Genomic DNA, 18,955 nt, shown 5'->3' with positions numbered 1-18,955 from the left:
CTGCTTTTGAATTTGCCATCAACCAATATAATGAGCGCAGCAATGCATCATAACAGATGAAGCTGTCTCAGTGATGTACTATGATAAACTTCTGTGTAATAAGTCGCTCTGAGTTAGGAAGATTTGTCAGTGTATAACTTTTGAAAACAACTTTTAAATCTACATTAAAGCACTAAATAATGAGTGTGTTCAATTATCTTCTTTCTTCAGTACATTTCTGTATCAAATTAAGCCCTTGTTCCTGTAATTCAGTGGTTCTCAAACTGTGGGGCGCGCTCCTCTAGTGGGGCGCGGTGGTATTACAGGTGGGGCGCAGGGGGAAATGCAGAATTATTATTTTTTTTTTTTGTTAAAGTAATTAATAAAGTATGGAAGCCCGTTTCCGCCACTGTGAGGAAAAATTACAGATCCTGTAAGTCATTATAATGAGATACTATCTCAAAATAATGACTTAGCATCTCATAATTATGACTTACTATCTCATAATTATGAGATATGTATCTCATTATTACGAGATAGTATCTCATTTTTATGAGATATGCACAGGTTGGACGTTATTGTTGAAAACATATGCAGTGTAAAACTCTTTATAGCCAAATATTTGAACTTGTTTTGTTTAGTTTTTCACAGGTTGCACTTTGTTATCTTGAAAAGATGTTTAGTGCAAAACACGTTAATTGCAGGCAATTGCAATAAGCAATTTTTTTGCCAAATTGTAGTTCTTTTTTGCACAGATATAACTTTATTTGCATTGTTCTAACAAAGTGATTGCACATTTTATTTGTTTTTGTCTGATGGAGCAATCTGGTTTACTTAAAAGTGATTGCAATTTTCTTTATTCTATTATTTGAAAAAGCACAGATGGAGGAGTCACAAAATGTTATTTCAATAAAAATTCAACGTAGACCATTTTGTTACAATTTTGTTGGGGTATGAACATTTTTCTTCCTCCAAAGTGGGGCGCGACAGAAAAAGTTTGAGAACCACTGCTGTAATTGTTATATAATAAGCCTTTATTAGGTGGTATCAATTAATAGTAAGTGTCACATGCATTATGCGATCTACTTAATCTTCTCTTGGTGAAATTAAGTTAATTAGAGTTGAGTAGATAACGGTGTTGCTCGCCAACGACTATCCAGTAAAGAGATACAAATCTAAGATAAAACAGCCATATTTGTAGCACTAGAATCAAATAGTTATGGAATCTAATAATTTTCACATTTTGCAGGTGACATCTGGAGCCTCACTGAGGTTTAATGGAAGCCTATTTTAGGAAGTAATGAGGTGAAAGAGATGTTTTCTAGAAGAGGCTTCCAACATTTGAGTTAACCAAAGATCATCTCTTGAACCTTAAATGCTATTTGACCTTTACAATGTCTGGTGCCAGAACAAGAATTGATTCCAGCAAATATTAATACCAGAATGACGTACACGTACACACACACACACACACACACACACACACACACACACACACACACACACACACACACACACAGGTGTCGGCGTTACTTACAAGTCAAATCGCAGGTTCTGTCGCTCCTCAAAGAAGTAGTCCAAAATGAATTTCCGCACAAAGTCTGGGTTTAGCGTGTTGTCAATCACCTCTGTTCTCCCAAACTACACAGAGAAAGGAAGACGGATAAGAATACCTTTTGGGAAAACCACAGTTTCTTCAACATATCTCTGTATTTCGAAATGTTGGGAACACAAAAGAATGTCAGTTTGATGACCCAAATCTTCACAATCTATGCAGATGTCCACGTTGATATGAAACCGTTTATCTGAAGGTTTAATATTTCTGCAGCTCGCCGAGCCTTAAAACTCAGAACTCATAACTGATCACTCTTCAGGTGACACGTCAGGGCAGCGGCTGGTTCCGGAAGATTATCGGCGGCTACAGAGTAATGAATGCAGAGCTGATGCGGTATCAAGCCAATGGGGATCAGGGAGGTTTCCGCTTTGGCATTTGTTTATAATACATGCAGATGATGGGCTACTCAGAACTCTGAATAACTGGGGATGATTGTAGGTGCAACATTTGCCCCCTCATTTAGATTCATGAATATTCACTTATAAACAAGCTGTCGGTACTCGTTGTGTCTGCGAGCACAAAAGCGGGCTTACCGATCAGAAGAAGTTCATGTAAGTGAATGAAATTGACCAGAACTTCAATAACACTATTACTTCATAGTATCTACAGCTTCCACGATGGCATGACTGAAGCTAAACTAACCAGCTCCAGTTGTACATTATGAGACTACAACACGTCATCATGCCGACTAGTTCGCCTCACGGCCGCATTGTGTATGATCGCGATCATGTGACCGTGGTGCAGTTCATTTATAGCCCAACTAGCTTTTTGCTTCTGCCCCATCGCATTCACACTTCAAAAACCCTAAAAGTGGTGTTCATCTGTGTCTATTATTTTGCTGAACCAAACGTGTACGTATCATAAACTTGCGTTTGCCACAGAGCTTATTGTTAGCAATAATCAAAAAATCAAAAGGAAAAATCCCAATGGCTTTTTTGTCGACTGCTAACTTTTCCGTGTGTTGGACTACAAAAATACATCACTGCAGCATTCTATATTGCAAATATTAATGTGACACATTTTAAAGATGTGTTCAAATATTCAATGTATGTTTCCCTGAGTCAATACAGTGTGTTGAATGCAGCCACCTCCCGTTTATTGCTGTTACACTGCTTAAAACCTATGACCTCAAATTTGCAAGCAAGACAGTTTTGCCCCGACCAATGAGGAGCCTGGGAGCGTACGAATGACCCCTCAGCATGTTAGCGCGGCGACATTAGCATTTACCTCAAAGCGCCGCCGTGCACAAGCACAGCCTTACGGCGCTGCTAGCATAGCTGTAGCCTCTTGTTGTACCGTAGCTAGCCAACTGATGAGTGAATAGAATGTAAAGGCTGCAGAGAAGCAACAGTGGAGTCTGTTGTTGTCTCTGTTTGTGCTGAAATGACGCATTTTGGATGAAGACTGGTGAGGCGACATACTGTGATACATACTCCTCTGTAGTTCTCACCTCTCTCCACTCCTTGTTGCCCATGCCTTGTGCGTAGAGAACACAAACTGTGAAGAACAGACACACGTGACATTAAAGATCATTAACTGTGCATGCTAAAAGTCCTCAAAACTTTCTCAATTATTCATATACTGGACCTAACAACTAGCTGCCTATTAGCGCAATAGGATTCTTCTTTATGACATATATATTTCTGACTGGCAGCTAGGATAACTAAGGGAAGCATAAAGGAACATTACTCATAAAAACACCAAGTAAATAAATAAAAAAACAAACTCAAATGTCACGGTATTTATTGCCTCCATTAGAGCATGACTAACAAGCCATAAATGCATGAATTAGAAACGACAGTACATCAAAAGCACCTAATAGTTGTATTCATGAAGCCCAAACATATTCCCCGTCTTCAGATGGTGAAAGACATCATTACAGCACATTATGCAATTTCCCCCAAACGAGACAATTCACTAAAAGGCAAATTACTGAGCTCACTCATCATACACTTCATTACAGGAGGCCCTTTGATGTTCTTCTCCGATAAGTGACATATCAATGGGCGTGCACGCACACGCACACAGACACACACACACACACACACACACACACACACAGATCTTCCTTCTTATTTCTGGGGTCTGATAGAAACTATATTTTAGGGAACAGACAGATTTAAACCGATAATATAAAAGAAAACTTCTTCATGGTTTCTTCATATCTTGAAGGGCTTTACGTCTCTATCCCACTTGTACCAAACGTCTTGCTTTTCTTTTTGGATCACTGCTCTTTACATTTAAAGGTTGTTTTTTTCCACCAGCGAGTGATCTCTATATTTCCAGTGTCTCAGACCTTCTCTTTTTTTTTTTCCTCATCCCTTCCACCTCCTTGATCTTTACTCCTGTCGGGCTGGTTCACATAAGGAGACCGAAGTCGGCGTGCTCAGCATAACATCAAGTGCTACTCAGCGAAAGAGTCAATGTATGGGTAAAGCCTGAGCTGCCTCCTCCTCCTCCTCCTCCACATCATCCTCATCATGTGAATCACTGTCATTCTCGTCATCGGGTTCATCACTGTCATCATCACCTTGAGTCCTTTTTAACCCATGCTTCTGTGAATGTGCTGACGTACTACGTTCTTTAAAAGCAGTGTGTGTGTGTGTGTGTGTGTGTGTGTTGTGTGTGTGTGTGGTGGGTCATAGTACCACCGAAAGTCATCCTGACATCATAATCTCAAATAAACACCTCAATACGACAAATATCCTCTTCATAATAATGATGATATTATCTTATTTTTTGACTTCTAACATTTACAAACCACTCAACACACCACAAAACTCTCTTAAAGGAATAGCCCAACATTTGGGGACAAATCCTTATTCGAGCAAAGAAAGTAATGTGCTGGATACGAAGTATAGGAAAGTATAAAGCTACTTGTTGTGTTGTGTAGAAGCTAATTTATCAGTTCACTTACAGATAAAGCTGAGTTTTCCGATGTGCGTCATCACAGCCAAACAGATCCCAGACAATGAAGCTGACCTTTGCATTATTCCGACTAGTCTTTATATTTAGGAGACAATAACGTCAACAACGACACTTTCACCCGCCTCCCATCTTCATCATTGATTGTCCCTGCTGTTCAGAGGGTGAGATTGGCGCGTCCTCTACCCGCTGACTGCTACTTGCGTTAATAGAGCCTGGGTGCGGTACACAGTGTTCACCCTCTTTAGGGTCTAGTGCAGGGGTTCTTAACCTTTTTGACCTCGGGGCCCAACTTTTCAAGTACAAAGTGTCCCGGGGCCCATTCAAATATTAACACTATTAGTTTAACTAATTGATCTCACTCTTGGTTTGATTTGTATTCAATAACTATATTGTTACCTGTTCAACTCCACCCCTATTTTGGAGCAAAACCGCCTAAAATGACATACCCAAATTAAAATGGCTGTAGCTTCTGAACCACTGTGACTATATGCATCAAAAGTGTCAGAAAACCTGTAGGTCATATAGAAACAGAGCAGTGGGCCTTTGGAGTAGGTAAAAATTGAAGATTTTTGTCCGCATAAAATAAAAAAGTATCTTTCAGTATAAATAACTGCCTGTGGCTGTATCTGTACAGGTAAAGGACAGTATAGGGCTGTAACTACACTATCAGTGAACAACTGCCTCAAATTTGAAGAAGATTGGACAAAGTATGACCATTCTACAGTGTTTCTTCCATGAAGAGATCCAGGCGGAGCTCTAAAAGGATATTTGGAGACCCAAATGGACACATGGTAACCAAATGATATTCTGACACACTAAAGGTGTTTCTCCCTTTATATTTTGATATTATATTATTTTCCTTTTATATATATTTATATATATATGGTCGAAGACTTGGTGTGTGAGTAGTGGACTTGCTGTGCGTAATGGCTGCGACCGAGCGCACGATCGAGTATGCGGGTAGCTCAGTTACGCAAGGTCATACGTTGGTTGACGGCTTATTAGAAGAGGAAGATAAGGTTTCTACTTTAAGTACCAGTGTTTTCTGAAGCCACTAGCTCCATGGTAACATCCGCTAGCACATTGTTGGGTCTGTAATGTGTCTTTTTCAGTCGAAATGCTGCAAGATCCGACTTACAGCGGTTATGGCGACTTTGGACAGTGTGTGTTTGGGCTCCTTTTGTGAAAAATCCATAAGAAATTAAAGAAAATCGATGATTTCTTTGCAAAGATGAGGGTTTTGGGCATGCTGGGATACCAAACACGGCCATGTTGACGTATTTTGCGCAAGCAAGCCGTAGGAACGGAACGGAAGGGGAGGGGATCGAGGACGCCGGCGTCCTCGCGGAGTTGAACAGGCAAAACCCTTGTCAAATAAATGAGATGATACAACAACTGACTGACGCATTACCGCCACCAGGTGGTGGGAAGCTATATTGTAACTGAGCGTCTCATGGAGAACAGTAATATCTCTGGTGTCTTCAATTGATAACCCATTATTCGAATGATTTTAAGCTGCTGGGAGAGGAGAGGAGGAGAACTACCAACGATTCTGTGAATCTATAGAGAGAAGCTTCTTCATTTGGCCTCATGCATTAGTCAGACTCGCCTCCAGCCCTTCTCACGCATTTAGTGAAGAAAAACAACACCTAACACACACAAGAAGTGACTCACAACTTCACATGGCAAAACAAAAGACCTTCTATTGGTCCTTTATTCATTGCTCCATCCCTTAGTTGCTTCTTTGACACTTGTTCTATACTTTTTCAAACCTTCCTTCTTGCCCCTCTTGTCTATCCTTACTTTCTCCTTTTGTGATTTTGGGGAACGATAAAGAGCCACGATCTTCTGCTATCCCATCTAACAGTCATGCACTGATAGAAACACACAACAAGACAGGTGGTGGGTCTTACTTGGGTCTGATTTGGAGAAGGTGTCCCTGTCCAGCAGGTTTCTGTGGAGACACAAAGGGGGAAAGCAGTCACAAACACAGATTCCTTGTGTGAGAGGGGAAAAGAAAACATGTCCAAACATGGCACTGAATGCGTTTTTAACACACTGACTATTTATGTACTCTTTTGGCAACGAGTCAGCACGATAGCATCACGCTCTGTTTACAGTAATTCTGTGAAACTCTTGTCCGAGGTGTGAGAATACACAAAAAATATCTGAAATACTGGATGTACCGCAGCATTAGCCACAAGGAGCTTTCTCTCCACAGCATCTCGATTCCCGCAGTGAATTGTTTTTTCGGTTAAACCCGACACGAGGAGACAAACTGAGCTACATGTCCAGGCTCCACGTGCACCTCCGATTTTTATGGCTCCTAATTTCATGCTTGAAAAACACTATGTCTAAGATCCCGCTCTCTACAGTGGGATACTGCGTCTTCACTTTCAGCAGAGATGGACTTCAAGGAAACCGTGACAAATTCATGTTCCCCAAGAAGAGGAAGGAAACTAAAAGGCCTGATGTGAAAGTGGCATAAAACCTTATCATTAATTCAGATTTGTGAATAATGAGATGAATGACGGTGGTGGTGATGATGATGATGGCACCTAATGGTCCAGAGAGGAGAGGAGAGATTGGGATCGCTAACTCGTCAATGAGGTTAAATCACTTGAGCGTGTTAAGGGCCTCGACGACAATTAAGATCTACTCTACCCGATCTGGCCTTTCATCGATTTAAAAGGTGCACTGGTGTTTCCGGGTTTGCGGAGGAGACATGGAAATGTGGGTAATGCTTCCAGTCATCCTTTGAATCCCGGGGATTGTGAAAAGCCGTCAGAGAAAGCCCCCGAAACCTGGAGAGAGCCCAGGCAGCGAGCTGGTTTTCAGTGACAGCCTCTCTGTCTGCAGTCATTTTCTGCTCCTCGGCTCACTCTCAGTTATCTCTATACCTCTCACTCTTCCTCACGTGAACGCATCAACACCACCTGCTGTACGGCATTTCCTTCTCTGTCTCTCTCTCGTGTTTGTCACCTCTGGTATCCGCCCAGCCCCTCATCAGTTCACTCGCTCCTCATATCAAATGTATGTCAAGGAACTTTGCACAACGATTTGCCGTCAAGACAAAACTTTTTAAGCATTTTAAGCCGTTGTTTGTTGCATTTTGGCTCAGGTTACATGTTCCAGGTCACTACAGTGTTTCCTCCCATAATGCAAAGATGCACAGCGGGTGCACTGCGGACTCAACATCACCCGTAGGTGTTTGCCTACTGTGTAATGAGTCCTCAGCAACCAAAAACCACAGATGGACACAATAATCCAGTTTAGATGTGCTAAACCTTTCCGTTCATACTACTGTTTACGCGCTTTAAAGCTTAGCCTGACTGATGGCTAAAGCTGTGCAAACCAGCATGGTAAACTCATGTGACTTGGCATTATCTTTGTCAGACATTACTTAATTGGTCCAACAGGTGTGGGATGCTGTTGCCTAGTGACAGCGGAATCAAGTGGAATTTAAAAGACTAGTGCAGAGCCCGCTGAAAAGGTGCCTGCTCCAAAAGGTTGCCGATCGGCTGACCTCTAGTGGTTTGGCTCATCCAAACAACTTCAACTTCTTCTTCGGGTCCAATACGACTCACCCGGGGAGTGTGAAGTCGATCGCATGAACGTTTGTCGATAAAGATACTTTTAAATACGTCCCGTAGATCTTCAGTCTCTCTTCCGTCATCTGTTCTGCACCATGTGGCCCCATGTGCCCCCCCCCCCCCAGTCGGAGGTACAGTTTGGGAAAATAAGTTAAAATGCACTTTCTCCCTTCGAGAGGAAATGTGAGGCTCCACGCTCTCTAACCGGCTGCTGCTCGAAGCACATCACACATGGTGGCACTCCGAATGGGCTCCTGGGCTCCCCCTGCACACGAGCTGTGTGTTTCTGTGTGTGTGTGTGTGTGGTGTGTGTGTGTGTGAGTGAGACACATTTTCAGGATTTCCACTTCAGAGGATAATGTGAATGAGTCATGGCTCTCTCTCTCTCTCTCTCTCTCTCTTTTTCTCTCCCTCCTTTCATGCAGAGGCAGGCAGCGGAAAGCTAAAAGCTGCCATCCGAGTCACAGAGAGGTCTGCGGGAAGAAAAAAAAAAAAAAAAAGGTACCACGCTAAAATAGTGTGGTAGTATTTTTAGCCGAGAGTTTCCCAAAAACTCTATATTCTCACACCAGTAATGTGTGTTTTTGATTATATGCCTTTTTTTGGTCAAATAAAAGACAAAAACATGAATATATAAATCAACCAATCGGCTATGACGACCAGCTTGGGAATGGCAAAGCGGAGGACTCGTTCGTCAGGAAATATTGATTTCTTCAATAGATTTCCCAGAGGCGCTCTGCTGTGGTGTGTTCAGACGCAGCCACTTTCTCTCTCCGTCAGCCCTCCCCACAGAAACACCACCTTTGTCCTTTCTGCTGGCTTGCTCACTATTGGTGGTGCACACACGGCACGAGAGATTAATCGCTTCATTTTTTTTTTTTCCCCCTCTTGTCTTTATCTTTCTTTCTAATCTCTTACCACATCTGAGTGAGACCCAGTGCAAATAGCATGATCAAACTTCTTAAGTGACTCAGTCAGCCTCCACACGGTTCATTATCCTTTTAAAGAAATCAAATCAATTACAGATGCTGGGCAGTAGGCGCGATGTGATGACAAAAGAAAAGAAAAAAAGAATGCGGACATGCAGCCCATGACAATCTGGTTTTATATATATATATATATATATGCGCCTTTTCAAGCTTTCACCTGTGCAGCTTTTAAGGCAATTAGCGAGAAAGAACAGACCACGAATAACGCATTAGGTGATCATTACAATGTCGGAGCCATAAATACCTGCTCACTGAGAGGCAGTTAGCAGTGGTCACATGAGTGTGTGACGGGAAATGATTAGTTCAGTTAAGCTATTATCTTTTCTTCCTTTAAATCTATTTCGCTGCACTGCATGGTTTACCTTGTTGGTTCGTTTGGGTTTGGGGTTTTCTTCATGTAATACATTTGTGGCAGATTAGATCCTGTTCCGCTGTAGAACCTATACTGCACATTTAATCAAAAATGAGATCTGAATCACTAACATACAGTTCATGTGAAAGCCCTGTATCTCCAAATTTGGGGTATTTCTTTATGGGTTGAGAACGTTCTCCTACTTCTTAACATAAACAAACCAATAGATCGTCTGTAAATGCCATGATGGCGTTGTTTTGAAAACAATAAACTCATGAGAAGTTTGCCAACGTCTGCAAAGGGAATCACTATTCATGCCACAGTTTTAACCAACTTTTCTCCTACATCTTAAAGCACAACAATCGCCGACACACTAAGTCACGAGTAGATACGACGGTGCTGATCTCAGATCTGATCAAAGCGTCTACGTTACTGTCATACCAGGCTTTTTTCTCCTCCCTGTGGGCAGCCTATAGCGGTACAGTTCCCTGGCATCCAGGCCATGCCTCGTACGCAGTTCCCCCGACAGCCATCAATCACAGCGACAGGAAGTGAAATCTGACACCAGATGGGCAGTAAAGACACACACAAACATACGCACACACAGGTGCTCCGTTACGCTAATTTGCATTCTCAACCTCCCTCTGAGAGAGCTTCAGATGATGAAAAGTAAACAGGGACTAAAAGACGGTGAGGCAGCATCTTTATATGACGACTCGGAGACGGAAGACACACCTTTGTGGGTTTGCTCACTGGGGAGAGCCGTGCGATAACAGCGGAATGGAGACGGTAACCATGGCAACTACTGACAGCCAATTGGGGCCACTTGACTGACAGGTGTGTGTGTGTGTGTTTTTTTCCACCCGACGAGCAGGGATTCCATCAGTGCTGTGGCATTTGTGTCGCTCACCTTTTTACCCCCTTCCCTCTCCTCTCTCTCCCCCCCACACACACACTTTCCTCCTTCCCCACCTCCTCTCTTCTCTTCATCTCTCCTCTTCCCTCTCTCTCTCTCTCTCATCTACAGTCTACCCCTCTATCATTTCCCCCTCCTATTTTCATATTAATGAATACATCTGTGACTTTTTGGACTACAGATGCCGTGTCCCTGGAAAGTGTGTTACCTGACGACACAACAGCAAAACTCCCCCGGGTACCCTCACAACCCTCTCCGGCACGACAAAAGTAAATTGGGTTTTTAGCCAACTGGAGGTGTGCGGAGAGGAGAGGAGAAGAGAGGAGAGGAGAGAGGAGAGGAGAGAGGAGAGGAGAAGAGAGGAGAGGGGAGAAAGAGGAGAGGAGAGGGGGTTAGGGTTAAAAGCAGAGGTAAATGCGAGAATTATTCCTTTAATGGGTTCTTCTCACTCATTCTCAGACAGCTGTAATTAGTTAGTTAGTTTAGAGTTATTGGTGGAAAGTAACTAAGTCGACTCAATTTTAAAGGTACCTCATGTATTTTCATTTAATGCAACTTTATAGGAACTCTCCACTACATCTCAGAGAGAACATTTGCAATTGTACTCCACTACATTTATTTTACAGCCCTTTCAGATTGTTATTATTATTAAATATTAAGCTGACGGATCCCAGCCTCTTTTGTTTGTAACCCTTTGAGAGTGTTTTGGTTTGGGCCTCTTTTCACCTTTCACAAGTCTGTCAGTTGTTAGCACATTTACTAAAGAGCTATGTGGCCTCCCAACCTCGAAAATGGCTCGATTTAAATAATTGAGGCCAAAAGCGGTCAAATTATCCAATATTACCCCTAAAAAAAGCAAAGATTGGAGAAAAGTATACGAATAATGAATACAAATTTGTCCATCGACCCCTCAGATGTGTGACGACTGCACTTTTCCTTAAACAAAAGATTAGAGTGCGCATCATTTCATCATATTTGAGTTCAGTTTTGTTAACAATAAGCCATCAAACATTGCTAACTGTGTGAGTAAAGGGATGTGACAGCACACCAAATTGCTTGTTCTGTGGAAGACAGAGGCAGCAGCTGCCTTGGGTTACTTGAAATGACCAATAGCTCGTATCAGTACACTTTTAAATGCATGCCAATATCATCAAAACTGATTTTTCATTCATGTTGCAGTATAGGAGCTCCAGCATCATAACTGAACCAGGTATCCTTTATTCCAATGGCTGGTTTTCATCCAAAGATGTAATCTGATTACTCTGCTCTGGTATTTCTGCCCCAGCTGTTTGATACCTAGAGCTTGTCTCTTCATCTCGTTTGTTCCGCTTCACCTCGTGCTCCCTCAGACATCCTCCGTCTCTGCTTGAGCTCGAGATGTTCTCCCCTGCTTTTACATCAGTCCTCCTCTTTATTACTGCAGCATTTCCAACGAGTCTACTCGTCTCCTGTTCTGTCCTCTTCTCGGGGGGGTGGGGGGGGTTCTCAGTGAGAGCCCGGAGCATTAACTCCTGTCTTCTGTTTGACTTTCTCTCTCTCTCTCTCACACACTCTCTCTCTCTCTCTCTCTCTCTCTGACCGTGACCTGAATAGGCTCTGTGGAGACTACCCGCCGTCTCACTGAACTAGATACATTCACACACATGCAGATACACGCAGAGAGCCACACGGAGCTACTTGGCAGGTCCAGTATTCCAGATCTAATAAACCTTGGGCGCATCTACTCAGTAAAGCAGATAAAGACAGCAAAGGCTATATAGATAACGCTGGTTGGAAGATAATGAGACTATTTCTGCTGAGGTGACATGATCTGTCAATTAGAGTCCATGTGAGATGGCAGACACCAGCAGAAGAAAGATCACCATCGTCTCAAGTCCCTTTTTTCGTGCAGGACATGGCAGTCAGAGGTCTGTGGGAATTGGAATATATAATATACGTATATATATATATATATACAGAAATTCTCTATTATTTACTTTCGTCTTGTTCCATGAAGCACCCGGTCATGCTGGCTTGGCCCTTTGAAGTAGCCCGATTCATAAAACATGTATATTCCATTATAGATTTAGGTCCAGGCTCAGATGAGCAGCACAGGTGGAACACAGAGCGAACACCAGCTCATCACGCCGGAGACGTCTGTTCCCCGAGCTTCCTCTGTGAACTGTCCACGATTCCATTTGCTGTCCAGCTGACAATGATCTTTATTTGTGACCTCTGAAAGTTTGAGAGAAAAAAACACGCGGAATAGAATAATTTCAAAAGACGGAATATGACTCATCTCTCAGGAGACAAAAGAGGAGTCGACTCTGAGAAACGGTTTTTTTTTTTGCCCTCTGAGGTGCAGACCTGCCAATCCGCAAAACTACAGCGAGCTGAAAGCAGCTAAAAGCTGCAAAAAGCTTCAGTGTTGATGCTGAGGGGGCCCCGACAGTACAAGAAACCCTTCCACGTCACTGGGAGTCCTCTCCTTAAATGTTAATACCAACAATACGGTTAAATGGAGCTTTGAGGGCTTGTTACGGCGGTCTAACACACCCTCATATATTATGCAACGAACGTAACGGACGAATCATACACGAGAGTTAGAAAAGAGAAACGTCTGTTAAAAAAAAAACATTATTCCTCTGATGATATCTTTTTAATGATACCTTTTAATGTCACACTTCAAACATTCTGACTTAAATTTAAGTGTTTTCCAGTCGGGATGTTTTTTTTATCAAAGACATTGGTGTTTAAACAAAAGCTTCTATTCTCTTGGCCTTTCGTGCTCTTCTCTGCATCACATGCACCACCGCAGGACTCTGTGTCTGTGTGTGTGTGTGTGTGTGTGTGTGCGTCGACGTGCTTAGCAACAGGCCTGGAATATTCTTAGAAACATGTGGAGCGAGAGGAGACGACTGGGCATGCTCAGATGTTCTCAACAGGTCGCTGAGCACAGTGCTACAGGTACCTGCATCTCTCATCTCTTTCTCCATCACTTCTTTCCCGCCGCTTTTTTATTTTTACTGATCTATCCAATTTGCTACTGACGACCCCCCCCCCCCCCCCTCCTCAATCTCTCTCTCTCACACACACACACACACACACACACACACTGAAGGGAAGCATCAGCAGCTTGTATTCTCTCTCTGCTTCTCTAAAAGCGCTGCCCTAATTCTTTTTGACAAGGGCTGGGAGAGCCAAGAGAACATCTCAGCGCACACACACACACACACGCTGAAATATGCCACCCTACTATCTATTTTACACACAGACATGTGCAACAGAATACGCATAAGCCATGGACGACACACAGCCACACGTCTGTGCGAGTGGCCTTCTACCTTAAATGCCTTTGTCAGCGCTCTCACTGCAGTTTAGTCCACCTCGCCTGTAGTTCCCTCCATCAACACGTCACTGGCCTTTCGGATGCTTGCAACTGCTCAACGGGGACAAACGACAACCGTCTCAGCTGCTTTACAGACACAAAGAGACGGACGGAGGGCGAGATAATCACCCAAAGAGGTGGTTTGTCTAATACGTTTCTAGAATTCTTGTCATACAGTATATATGCTTGTACTACAATGTCAGTGCAATAAGTGGGAGACGCTCAGATAGTAGTTGTCAAGCAGCCCAAATTGTGTGTTCAGTAGCCGTGCATGTGTGTGACAATCTGTGTGAAGTGTGTGTGTGGTTTGTGATTGTGTCGGTCTGTATGAATTGTGCTACAGGATGACGGACAGCGTGAACGTGTAAGCGCGCGTGTGTATTTGTGTTGGGGGGGGGGGGGTTCTCTCTGACTCCCCTCGTACAGTATCAACCTCCATCTCCCTCCATCTCCCTTCTCCGCTGTTGCACGTGCGCTGTGGGGTCTTTGTACGATGCTTTCAACAGGAGGTTGGAGTGCATGCGTGTGCGTGTGAGAGAAATACACAGACATGCTTGGATGTGCAGGCCGAGGCTGGGGGCTTCTACATGATAGAGAGATAGAGAGAGGGGGGGGTGAGACAGACGGGGAGGCAGTGTCCCTGGAGGAATTTGAACAGCCTCCGTGCGATGTGACCGGGATGGAGATGACTTCATTAGGCCAGCCAGTTGCACCCTCTCCCCCTCTGTACCCGCCTCTCTCTGGCTGTGAACGGGAGCTGTGGGGGTGATTTACTGTGCGTCAAGTAATCTCACTTGTCGAATAGTTTCAATCTGTGTCGCGCCGACGATACGAGAGCTCGCTAAAAAAAAAAACAGGCAGAGGAATAATCCCTGATCACATGAATTCTATATCCAGATTATCACACCCGAAATGTCAAAAAAAAAAGAAAATCGAATTAGGCTGGCAGAGATGTTTTGATTTGTTTTATTGTGGCTTCATCAGAGTGGAAATAAAATGTCACGAGCATCAAACGTGATTTTTCTGTGCGCGTGCCGCTTGTGCTGAAAATGTCACCGGCTGACTGACGGGAGGCACAGCAGCACAAATGTGTGTGTGTGTGTTTAAATTATTTTAATTACATATGTGTGCACACACTGCGTGCGCTATATGCATGTGTTATGCATGTGTCAGCCCGTACGCAGTCCCTGAATCGCTCCCTCTGGCTTCCTGCTGGACACCGTGAGAGTTATTGATGAATTCATTTGCGATTAGGACTCGAGCACGTTCTCTGACGGCCCGTGGAGCAGAACCTTTACCGCCTGTCGGGCCCAGAGGTCCACAGGTACAGTGCTCACTTATACCCCAGGAATGTATTCCCAGAAAAACGCCCTAGACAGAACGTCTGCTCTACACAAAACTATCTCTTGTGCTGCGAATTCAATAGGAAATCAACTCCAAAAACTTTCAGGGCGAGGGACTGGAAAGTCTCTTATTTGCAACCATCCACTTTTGACTGAGGTCAGCTTGCCTTTGAGAGAGCAGTTTTTTATGTGCGTGTCCTTGAGTCCATGTTTTATCACCTGAATTTTAAAATAACACCACAGCCGTCTCCCCTTGAGAGTGAGGTCAGCGTGCACACCTATTACCCCTCCATTTATTGTTTATGCATGTAGTAGTAGAGTGGTACACACCTGGTATGTGTATGTGTGTGTGTGTGTGTGTGTGTGTGTGTGGACCTTGAACTTTGCAGGTGACTCGCTCTCCCTCTTACAGTGCAATTTAATACACACACACACAAACACACGTTGTGACAAAGTGCACATGGGGTCTGCTGACTTATGGAGAAAAGCACCCGCAGTGGGAAAATAACACAAGGGAGGAGGTCGATAGTAATTCCCTCAGAGTGCATAAATCTTAACTGACCCGACTAGAAGGAAAACCTGATTACAGAACGCACACAAAAACTCTCACGGATGCGCGCAAACGCAGTCCGACAGCAGCCGAAAAACACGCTCTGCCTCACCCAGAGGCCGATGTTCAGCAAGGCGGTCGGGAAGACAATGGCGGCAATTTGTGGCAGCTCAGAAAGAGTTTCTTCGATATAGCTTTGTCTCGCTGATTGCCGGCGCCGTTGCGCTCTCATCCAAAAGTCATTTGCGCTCCCTGCTGCTCAGAAGCACATGTAAACACACGAGGGGGAAAAAAAAAAAGTTAGCGGCCGTCGTGTCACCGCTCACTGGCACTCATCCTTTTGTGCTTTCGGGGCTGGCATTGAACCGGCGCACAGCGGGCGACCCCGTCTTCCCTTCAAAGTGATGGTTGTCAGCGGCGTCTTCAATGAGACAGCCATTATGCCAGTTCTATGGGTCCACAAAGGTCAACGCAATCACTTCCCATAGACGGAGTGGGGGAGTGAGCAACCTGAAAATAGATAGCCGGTCGCACATGACTCGTGATGTTAAAGGGTTGCAAGGGCGGGGTAAGTGGTTCACCTCCTAACGACCTGGAGCAAAATATAAAGGTTTTCTGTAGTTGCTTCACAACAGGAATGGCACCGGAGAGTTTTAAAATGGGAATCAATAAAATCAATGGTGTGAAGTCCACAGGGGCCAACGGGATATAATTCAGAGCATGTGGCCCTCGGGCATCAGACGAAGAGTCACATCTTAGCTTTACGTTCACTTCAAAAAAAATACTTTGACACTAAATACTTTGCCGCTAGCAGTGGCTCGTGAGGATCACTGATAAATCAAACACCACACAGCAGGGGAACACAACGTCGATAATCATTTTCTGAGGGATCGTTTTTCAAGATGAATGCGTTCATAATTACAGCAATGGCCTGGAGTCCAAATAAATTCTGAAATGCCACCAAGCTTTTCCTTGAATCTTGGCTCACTTGTCCAAAGTCTGCGTCTGTTTTTCGTGAGATCCAGCCTTACACAACCTCATTCATCCAACCTCATTTTCAGCCTTCGCCCCGTCTGCTTCCCACCGTTAGATTTAACCAAATCACTGTTTACACATCGCAGTGTTTCATTTCGTTAAAGAAAACTAGGACCAGACATGTTCAACAACCACCTTATCGTCCATGACGACATTAAACACCAACTGAGACCAGCGAGACGAGACTAAAATGTAGTTTTAAAAAGAATAAACTTTACCAAAATCGAACTATTATAGTCTGTTTTCAATGCAGCAGTTTGGTGTCCTGTGCTGTGTGCACCATATCAGGACGACACCAGCAGCACACAATGAGCAGTCAGGGGGCTGTGGGGGTGTATTGACCGTTTTCATTGACTGAAACTCCACTAAAATAGGTACGCTTTTATTTGAGATGAGACTAAAATGTCCAGGCTTTTAGGCTAAAAATGCATGGCAGTCAATGGGAAAATCTATACATTTTTCTTCTTTTGCGGAAAGACTTTGGGACTGGAAGATACTGTAAATCTTTTTACAGTATCTTCTCAGTGCTCAGGGTGGTGGGATATTACTTTTAATGTCAACATTATAACGATACATGGATTACAATGCATGCTGATCATTTTGTCCATCAACCTATATATAACTTATACAGTTTGCGTCAGCAGTGCTACGGGCGTTGTGGTGAACAGGGAGCCGAGCCGTAAGGCGAGACTCTCGTGTTACCAGCCCATCTACATTCCGACCCTCACCGATGGTCATGAGCTTCGGGGGGTAGTGACCGCAAAGAACGAGATTGCGGATACAAGTGGCCGAAATGAGCTTCCGTGTGGGGCGGCCGGGCTCAGCCTTAGAGATATGGAGAGGAGCTCAGACGACCGGTAAGAGGCCTCGGGGTGGACCCGGAACACGGCAGAGAGATTATCTCGTCTGGCCTGGGAACACCGCGGGGTTCCCTAGGAGGAGATGGAAAGTGTTGCTGGGAGAGGGAACACCCTCCTTAGCCTGCTTACCTCATTCTCTTCAGATATTTTCCAACAGTACAGTCACAATGTTCCCTTAATATTGGTTGTCTGGACACAGAGTACTGCTGCTTAGTCCCAATACACAGTTACTTGCATTCACCTGGCTGGCATCACAGGTGTTCAACATTCCCTGATTAAGACAGCTGGGTTTTCAAGCCCGATTATTTTCATCTCATTAACATGAATTATTCATCGGGCGCGTTAATATGGATTTTGGAGAATCATATAATGCAATCATAAAAAGGTTTGTTCACGTGTTTTTAGTAGTTTGATAGTCAGAATGAAAGAGGAACGAGAGGCGACGCGTGCTACAGTCTTTCTCCCGATTCAAACCATCAGTATGTGCCAACACGCACCGCCGGCTCAAACCTAGACAAAGGCCAGGTTTTCCTTTAGGAGGAAGAATGGGGACCTCTTGAACACCATGAGGAGCATATGATTACCTCGTGCTCTGTGTGGGAAGCCAGTAATCTAGCCTTTGTGTGGAGTTTAGATTAGTCCCGCTGTTGAGTAAACTCTCACCTGTGCTTCCCCGAGGCAATGATTCACAAATAGATACGCGATTCAAAACCACCGCTCTGGACTTTGTCTATTAGTAGACCAGACATCTTGTGACGTGACCGCATCAAACTGTCATCAATTATTGGACTCAATCAATGAGGAAAAACATGAAGTTGTCCCAAGAGATTAGTCTGAAACGGCTCTCATGTAATCGGTACTTTAACTCGTATTTTGCATGACAGGAAATACCTGAAGCCGCAGGACTGCTAGTGTTTTTTGAAGTCGACAGGGTGACACATTTTTTTGGAGTGAATGCATTAGGATCACAGCAGTCGCGTGTCCCAGCCTTCAGGCCTGCACAAATATGACCTCGTTTTCGAATTTGGCCTCTTTTGATATTTCCGAACCAGGAACCCTTTGTATAGACACGGACAAAGCAGTATAGGTATATGACAATTAAGATGTATTAATATGGGGAAATAGTATATCTTGACTTTCATTCAGATGGTCATATTCAAGACCGTGTGTTCATATCTAGCAGGTTGTAAGAACACACACATGGTTAATCTCTCTCTCTCTCTCTCTCTGGTTTTCATTTACAACCACTATGTTGTGGCAACATTGGACACAGGAAAGAAATGGCTTGTATTCTTTCCATCGCTCAGCAGAGGGAAGGTAGACAGAAGAGGAGGAGAGAGTTATTACTGTCAACAGTTCCAATGTTTGCTGACAGAGAGAAAGAGAGAGAGAGAGAGAGAGAGAGAGAGAGAGAGAGAGAGAGAGAGA

The 18,955-nt window shown here is 43.9% G+C and overlaps 1 protein-coding gene across 2 annotated transcripts in view; it reads right to left on the bottom strand.

Annotated features, from left to right (window-relative positions):
- LOC116393314 (copine-8) overlaps positions 1-18,955 on the bottom strand; it is a 70,203-nt gene that overhangs the window by 46,619 nt on the left and 4,629 nt on the right. For both annotated transcript variants that reach the window (XM_031865502.1, XM_031865503.1), the window contains exons 2-4: positions 6,436-6,476; positions 3,045-3,091; positions 1,517-1,620 (exon numbers count right to left, since the gene is read on the bottom strand). In XM_031865502.1, coding sequence (XP_031721362.1) covers positions 1,517-1,620; positions 3,045-3,091; positions 6,436-6,476 — 192 coding nt within the window. The remainder of the gene's footprint in view (positions 1-1,516; positions 1,621-3,044; positions 3,092-6,435; positions 6,477-18,955) is intronic.

This window comes from Anarrhichthys ocellatus, unplaced genomic scaffold (genome assembly GCF_004355925.1).
Source record: "Anarrhichthys ocellatus isolate YVR2014 unplaced genomic scaffold, GSC_Weel_1.0 scaffold33, whole genome shotgun sequence".
NCBI classification, from domain to species: Eukaryota; Metazoa; Chordata; class Actinopteri; order Perciformes; family Anarhichadidae; genus Anarrhichthys; species Anarrhichthys ocellatus.
Note: the sequence above shows the minus strand (reverse complement) of the source record. Positions and strands in the feature narration are given on the sequence as shown.